Source organism: Sorex araneus, chromosome 3 (genome assembly GCF_027595985.1).
Source record: "Sorex araneus isolate mSorAra2 chromosome 3, mSorAra2.pri, whole genome shotgun sequence".
Lineage (NCBI taxonomy): Eukaryota > Metazoa > Chordata > Mammalia > Eulipotyphla > Soricidae > Sorex > Sorex araneus.
In genome coordinates this window covers 151,348,837-151,357,290 of record NC_073304.1, presented here as the reverse complement: position 1 = coordinate 151,357,290, position 8,454 = coordinate 151,348,837, and the positions used below count along the sequence as shown (strand labels likewise).

General features: G+C 51.4%; 1 protein-coding gene across 1 annotated transcript; it reads right to left on the bottom strand.

Annotated features, from left to right (window-relative positions):
- Window positions 1–293: 293 nt before the first annotated feature.
- On the bottom strand, window positions 294–7,182 carry MRPL9 (mitochondrial ribosomal protein L9). The gene is made up of 7 exons (XM_055130731.1): window positions 7,003–7,182; window positions 6,711–6,867; window positions 6,176–6,300; window positions 5,410–5,460; window positions 2,699–2,800; window positions 1,031–1,114; window positions 294–815 (listed from the first exon to the last, which is right to left on the bottom strand). Exons 1-7 carry the CDS (start codon window positions 7,120–7,122, stop codon window positions 681–683), a joined length of 774 nt encoding a protein of 257 aa, XP_054986706.1. The 5' UTR covers window positions 7,123–7,182; the 3' UTR covers window positions 294–680.
- Between the last annotated feature and the right edge of the window lie 1,272 nt (window positions 7,183–8,454).

Sequence of the window (8,454 nt, the reverse complement as noted above, 5' to 3'; positions counted from 1 at the left end):
AGCTAATGAAAATTCAATTTTAAGACGAGACATAGATTTTTGAGTAATAATGCCCACAGCAATTATGAGCTGTAGTGCACGCAAGCGTGTGTGTGTTCTGCTTTGTTCCTTGTTTCTGAGTCCTGTCTCAAAGTGCTCAGGGACCATAAGCAGTGTTGGGGACGGGATTTGGATTGCCTACATGCAAGGCAAATGCCCTGCCCCTGTCTATCTTCATTAGCAGCCAAAATGTCAGTGGTGCAGTGGACACCCCATTTATCCTGTACCCTGTCTAACAAATAGTAAACACCATCTAAGAACATAATCTCTTTATTTCTGAGATAGAAATCCACTTTGCATAATGAGTAATGAGCAAAATAATACACACAGACACAGGCCAGTTCTTTCTATGTTCCAGTGAATTCCAACAAAGGAAGAGGCTGATCGGGATCGAGACTGCCCTGGTCTTCTTTCAGCTTCTTCTCTTAATCTTCATTAAAACCAGAGCCTGGTATTTATGCAGCAATACAGGCCCAATCAGCCTGGCCGTGGGAAATAGCCACCAGCTGTGATGGCAAACTAAGACACTTGAGTAGGTGCACATGTGCTGTCAGCAGGGCGCCCGAGAGCTCCTGGTAAGCTGGATCGGGGTGTCGGCCTGTCTCTGCTCCTGGATCATCACTGCCCAGTGGGTGGGCAGCTCAGGCCCCCTGGGAGCTGTTGGGGGCTCTTCCTTGGGCACTTTGCTGGGCTAACCAGTACTTGTATCTTTTCGTCTTGGGCCTTTCAAAGTTCACTACAGACATTGGAACCCTCACAGTGTCAAGTCCATTTACCTGTACACAAAACAACAAAATCCTGAGACCCAGCCAGAACAGTGAACACAGGCCAGTGCAGCCCTCCAACCTGGCAGACACACATGCCTGCAGATCAGAAACCTCCAGTTCATCCTGGGACTGCTGGGCTGAATGTGGCCAGGAGTGACCCCAACCCCCAACCTCCAACCCCCTGCCTAGGGGCTGCCCATCACACACACAGAAAGAACACTCACCGTCACCTCACACCAGTACTCGCCCCTCCGCGTGATGGGCTCTTCCGGGAGCTTTAATGCGTGCGGGGAGACCACGACGCCGAGCTGCAAGGAACAGGCAAGAGGAGCTCTGCACACCTGGCACCACAACTGGCGGCCTCACAAAGAAGGTTCTAGAATCCCCTTTTTGTGCCACAGGTGCTCAGGGATCACTCCTGGTGGGGTTTGGGGACCTTCTGGGGTGCTGGGGAATGAACCTGAGCCGGCCGTTTGCAAGGCAAGAGTTCTACTACATGCTGTACTCGTGCTCTGGCCTCCATAGTCGAGGTTATCTCGAACAGGGATGAATAAAATGGGGGTTTTGCTGGGGGCTCACTCCATAGGCGGGCAAGAGCTCCAGAACTGGTGGCAGAGAAACTGAGTCCTGATTTCCCCACAGAAAGGGAGATGGAGTCACAAAGGCAAATATGTCCTGAAGCCAAAATACATTAGCCACAGAAATAAGAATTCTACAGTGAAACACAGTTCCTAACTAAAGAATAAATAAAACCACAAACTTTTCCATGTCGGTTTTCAAATTTATGTACCCAATATAAAAAAGTGCTCATCATCACTCATGATTAGGGAAATGCATATCAAAAACAATGAAAAACACCTCACACCTATGAGACAGGTACACAGCAGAAAGTCTGAAAAGAGCCAGTGCCGGCAGGAATATGGTGAGAAGAATCCTGTATCCACTGTCTGGCTCAGTCTCCAGGGAGAGCAGTACAGAGAGCTACACACAAAACAGGACTAGGCCTCCCACTGAACTAGCAATACCCTTTCTTGACATCTTTCTCCAAAACATGTTAATTTGAAAAGATCTATGCAAACCTATGTTTATCACTGCATTTAGTATAATAGCTAAGATATGAAACAACCCAAATGTCCAACTACGGGTTAATGAATCAAAAAGTTGTGGTATCCATACACAATGGAACACTATGAGCTCTGGTAAAGAACAAAAAAAAAAATCATGCAGATTTCCCTGAAATGGATGAGCTCAAGGATACCATGCTGAGTGAAATCAGTCAGAAGGAAAGGGACTGACACAGAATGGTCTCTCACATGTGAGGCTTATAAAATACACAGCAAGGAAGTGACAGAGCACCAAAGTCAACACAAAGGGAGAACTGATCCATGTAAGTGAGTTGGGGGGTGGCAGACTAAAAGGGAGAGTGCTGGGGTCCATGGGGAAGGGATGAGGGTGCACTGGTGATGGGTGTGATGTTGAAATTATGTACATGGCACACTATTATAAATCACAATACCTTAATCAATAGGGGAAAAAAAATTGCCCTTCCCTAGGATTGTTTCATTAATAATACTGTAGCACTGTAGCACTGTCATCCCATTGTTCATCGATTTGCTCGAGCGGGCACCAGTAACGTCTCCATTGTGAGACTTGTTACTGTTTTTGGCATTTCAAATATGCCACAGGGAGCTTGCCAAGCTACACATGCTCACTGCAAAAATCAGATTTTTCAGAAAAGCAAAACATAATGAAATACTAAGAACAAACCCAAAACTCCCAAATTTGCATGCTCACTCCTGATCCTTAGCTGCTTCTCTCCCATGACCTGCTCACACCAACCAACCAAGGGGCCAGTCCTGGCCACCAGGGTTCAGTGCTGTGGGGATACTCACGTTTCTGAAGAAATGGCGGGCAACTATCTCAGGGCTTAGTTCCCATTTGACATTATTCTTCATCCCTACTTCCAGGTGGCAACTTTTTAGGAATTTCACTGTCTGAGAGAAATATACAGAGGAGTCAGAATTGGTTCCAGAGGAGAGAAAAAACAAGAAAAGTGAAGCAAAGGCAGGAGAAGGAGTGACTCCTGCCTGTAGTGGTCAAGCGAGAAGAGGCAAGGGCAAGACTGAACTGACCAGGATGACCTGAGGCTGCGCTGGGCACACAGCCTCGTGCCCTGAGGAAAGACACACAGGCCCTGGCCCGGCCTCGTCAACACAGAGGCAGGCCCTGCTGGCTTCTCTCCAGAAGCGCCGGTTTTCTGTTTCGGGGTGCAGGATGGTGTGGGCCACACCAGGCAGTGCTCAGTGGACCATGTGGTGCCGGGGACTGAACCAGGCACTCACCCTCTGTACCATCTTCTCCTGCCCCGGAACGATTGCCAGAAACTATTTCATCAGGATTTCTGGACTTTCAATCCTACCCTGCAGCAGTAATGACTCCTCCCTAGTTACAGGGGGCAGAAGGAGTTAATAACCTGAGGAATCAAGACTTTTTTTTGGCCAGACTTGGCAGTGCTCAGGACTTACTGCAGGGTTTGGGACCAGATTTGGTACCGGGGTTGAACCAGGGTGGGCTATGTGCAAGGCCCAGAACCCGTACTCTCCACCCCCAAGTCATTTTCTAAATCTTGCCACAACCCCCTTTCGACCCTTACTATCACACTACGTAGGTCGTCTAGCTACACCAGTCTGGTTTTGGTTTTGGGGCACAGGGCAGTGCTCAGAAATTACTTTTGGTGCTCAGGGGACCATGTGGGGTGCAGGGGATTGAACCTGGGTCGGCTGCATACAAGTGTCTGACCCACTGTGCTATTAACTATTAGACCATCTATGTGTCAATACATAAAAATATTCATACTTTCTCTCCTTTAAAAAAATACCTTTCCTGGGGCTGGAGGGATAGGACAGCGGGTAGGGTGTTTCCTTTGCATGTGGCCGACCCGTGCTCAATCCCCGGCATCCCATATGGTCCCCCAAGCACCACCAGGAGTAACTCTTGAGGGCTGGAGCGATAGCACAGTGGGTAGGGCGTTTGCCTTGCACGCGGTCGACCCGGGTTCGATTCCCAGCATCCCATATGGTCCCCTGAGCACCGCCAGGAGTAACTCCTGAGTGCAAAGCCAGGAGATAACCCCTGTGCATTGCTGGGTGTGACCAAAAAAGCAAAAAAAAGGAGTAGCTCCTGAGTGCAGAGCCAGGAGTAATCCCTGAGCATCGCTGGGTGTGACCCAAAAAGCAAAACAAAACAAAACAAAAAACAAAACAACAACAAAAAACCTTTCCCTGGAGCTGGAGAGACGGTACAGGGATAAGGCGCTTGTCTTGCACAGGCCAACAGCACTTTTTTCCCTGAGCACAGCCCGAGAAGCACATCCAGAGTATGGGCTCCCCCTACCCCCGAGGCACCCCCCTCCGTAACACAAGAATGAACAGCCCCCACCCCCAGGCTCTTGCCAAATGAACAAAAAACCCCTAGAACAAATGTTCCTGATCCTTCTGTCCAAAAAGCCCTCTCCAATCACCCTAGTCCATTTCTGTTTATGTCAATCAGACTTTCTTTTATAATTTTTTTTAAATTTTAATGAATCACCGTGAGATAGGTAGACTTATAAACTTTCATGGTTGCATTTCAGTCAAACAATGTTCAAGTACCAATCCCTCCACCATGCCCATTCTCTACGACCAATATTCCCAGTATCCCTCCCCCAACCCCCACCCCTTCCCACCTCTGTGCTAGGCACATTCCCTCTTACTGTCCTTTTGGGTGTTATGGTTTGCAATACAGATATCAAGCGGCCATCAAGTTTGGTCCACAGTCTACTTTCAGCACGCATCTACTATCCCGAGCCATCCCTCCAACCACCATTTACTTATAAAACTCCTCTCTCCATCCCAGCTACCTTTTCCCCAGCGCGTGAGATTGGCCTTCAAGCCGTGGGGCAATCCTTCTGACTCTTATTTCAACTGTCCTTAGGTGTCAGTCTCCTTTTATGTTACTTTATATTCCACAAATGAGTGCAGTCATGCTATGTCTGTCCCTCTCTCTGACTCATTTCACTTAGCATGATACTCTCCATGTTAATCTATTTATATGCAAATTTCATTTATTCTAACAGCTGCAAAGCATTCCATTGTGCAGATATACCAAAGTTTCTTTAACCAGTTATCTGTTCTCAGGCATTTGGGTTCTTTCCAGATTCTGGCTATTGCAAAAGTGCTGCAGTAAACATACAAGTGAAGATGGCATTTATACTGTACTTTTTTGCATCTTCGGGATATATTCCCAGAAGTGGTATTGCTTGCTCAGACTTTCTGGCCTGTATCCTCAAACACCAGCTAATAACTTACCAATCACTTTCTCATGTGTTTATATTCCTCTGACAAGCCTGTCCATTCCTCTGCAGCCCCTTGCTCTTAGTTATGTCTTCAGTTGGGCTCCCTGTGCCCAGTCGGGGGTCTCCCAGGAGGTCTACACACCACTGACGGCTGTCACAAGACTTCCTGCCCTCCACCCCTGGGTAGGCCACTGGAGGCTTAACTCAAAGGTCTCTCAGGAAGCAGCTCTGACTCCTGTATGTTTCCAATAAATATTATGTTCTACTCACCGCCTCCCCTGCCTTGGTCTGGATTTTCTCTAATTTTCCTTTTTGTCTCATCTAAAAAAGAAAGTTAATAATGAAAGAAAATGCTTAAATACTTGTGGTGAATATCCACAAATGCTTCTTATGCTTGGCACAGGCTGCTCTGAAACCCCATTTTCTAGTTCCTACTGCACTTATCAAAGGAAAGGAGGAGCCACAGCCGTCTTCAGGGTGTTCTGTTCTGGAGTGAAGAGCACAGCAGACAGGGCATTTGCTGCACACCCAGATTTGAATATGGTTCCCTGAGCCTGCCAGGGCGGATCCCTTAGCACTACTGAGTATGGCTCAAAAACACAAAAATAGGGGGCTGGAGCGATAGCACAGCGGGTAGGGCGTTTGCCTTGCACGCGGTCGACCCGGGTTCGATTCCCAGCATCCCATATGGTCCCCTGAGCACTGCCAGGGGTGATTCCTGAGTGCATGAGCCAGGAGTAACCCCTGTGCATCGCCGGGTGTGACCTAAAAAGCAAAAAAAAAAAAACCAACAACAACACAAAAATAAAACCAAAATAAATTTAAAAAATCTTCAGGTTGTTTTTCTTCTTTTTTTGGGGGGGAGGGGGGAGGCCACACTCAGCAGTGCAAGGCTCTGTGCTCAGGGATCACTGCTAGTGGTGCTGGGGGACTGAACCACCTGGGCAGCACACCCAAAGTGCCAGACGGCAATGCCACCTTCTCCGGGTAGTGATCTTTAGTTCTGTTCTTTCTCCTTCAAGTCCTTTGAGCTCACCAATTTCTCCTCTTCAAACAGCCTCTTGTTCTCGGGGGATGCATACACAGCCAATCCTTGGGGAAGCAGTCGGTTACGGCCCAGAGATTTCTTCACGGAGACCAGGTCACCCCGGACTCCTAGTTCTGCAGAGGAGATCTTGGATCAGAACCGAGCAGGAGGCTCTACTGACCCGAGGGCTGATTCTTCCTAGAATTTTATGACTTGTTGGTCTTTAGGACAAAACAGAACAACATTCACAACCACGTTTTTTGAGTGTGTGTGTGGGGAGGGCATAGTTCAGCGGGGCTCAGGGTCGGGGGGACCAGATGGGGTGTCGGGGATCGAACCTCGGTCGATGGCGCGCCAGGGGCAATCTTTACTATGGCTTTCTTTAGTTGCTGAGAAAAGTGACATCGGGCACCAAGTGAGCCCTGACCCAACGTTCTCCGCAGGCACCAATGTCGCGGCCAGCCCCACCACCGCGCCCGTCTCCAGCACCCAGAGGGGCGGGAGGGTGCACGGAGCAGCTCCCAGGCCCCTCGCCAGCTCCTACCATCCACGGACTGTGTGAGGATGAGCTCCAGGTCGCCCTGGGGCCGGTGTTTCGTGTCCTCCACCAGCCGGTAGACGCGATGTCGCCGGTGCAGGCGCGGCTTCCGACCCTCTCCAGCCAGCGGCACCTTCCACCAGCGCTCCACGACCACGGTGTCCTGCGGCGGAGGCGGGGACCAGCGGGTGAGCGCGGCGGTCAGGGGATGAGCGCGGGGGTAGGGGGCGAGCGCGGGGGGCAGGGGGTGAGTGCGGGGCCCCTCCGCGCACCCCCCCGGGCCCGCACCGGCCCTTACCCGGCTGTGAGAGACGCTGAAGTCACGCTCCAGGCCGGGGACGGCCACTTCCAGGGGCGGTCGGAACAGCAGCCGCCCGGCGCCCGCCCGCAGCAGAGCGCGGCTCAGAGCTGCCGCCATGTTCCCGGGCGCGCAAGGCCCCCGCGGCTGCCCGCGCCGCGCCTGAGCCAAGCCGGGCCGGGCCGGGCCGAGCCGAGCCGAGCCGAGCCGGGCCGAGCCGAGCCGAGCCGAGCCGAGCCGAGCCGGGCCGAGCCGAGCCGAGCCGAGCCGGGCCGAGCCGAGCGGAGCCGAGTCGAGCCGAGCCGAGCCGAGCCGAGCCGAGCCGAGCCGAGCCGGAAGGAGTCGAGCCGAGCCGAGCGCTGGGCCGAGCCGAGCCGGAACGAGCCGAATGTCGGGTGGGCCGAGCCGAGTCAGCCGAGCGCCTGGAGGCTCGGTGGTAAGGGCTGGCTCCGAGGTCCCTCGGCTTCCTTTAGCCCGCTCCTTGGACGGCCGGGCCCAGAGACACAGAGTGCAATGGGTGCCAGGTGGGCTCTCACCAGAAACGGCACGCTGACCTCTGTGCTTGTGTCATTCCATCTTTGGAAGGAAGCTGTCAGGGGCCCGGCTGCCCAAGCGGTCTCCGCCGGCTCTAACACTGATAACCGCCAAGGGAGTCGCTGGTCGTGGCTCCACTCTGAACCACTCTAAAGTGTCGCAGGTGGATTCCCACGCCTTAATTTTCACATCGCGCGTTTGCGGGAATGTTAAACGGGGACTGGGAATCACAAGGGTCAGACGCCATGGGCAGAGCTCTGGGAAGCAGGCGGGGTCCGAGAACACAGGTTGGCGAAGGCAGGAACCCTGCTCGATGCTCTGAACATCTCGTCCTAAGCGGGTCACGGACCAGCCCTGGCTCCTAATCACACTTCCTTGAGCCTGGAGGACTTCAGTTTCAATTCACCCTTTTTTTTGGTTCTTGTTTGTTTTGGACGTTTTGACGATATTAATTTTCCTCATCCACCTATAGTAAATGTCTTTCCATCTCTTAATGTCTTGTTTTATGTCTTTGAACAGTGTCTTGCATCTTTTTATTATATAGACCTTTCGCCTTCTTTGAGAAGTTTGTTTCTAAGTATTTAATTCCTTTTTTTTTTTTTGCATTTTGGGTCACACCCAGCGATGCTCAGGGGTTATTCCTGGCTTTGGACTCAGGAATTGCTCCTGGCAGTGCTTGGGGGACCATATGGGATGCCGAGGATCGAACCCAGGTCGGCCGTGTGCAAGGCAAACGCCCTATCCGCTGTGCTATTGCTCCGGCCCCTAGGTATTTAATTCTTTTGAACACAATTGTGAATGGGATTTTTTTTTTCTTCTTAAAATTAAGTTAAGAAGGGGCTGGGGCTGGAGCTTTGGCACAGTGGCTAGGGCATTTGCCTTGCACAGGGCTGACCAGGGTTCGATTCCCTCATCCTT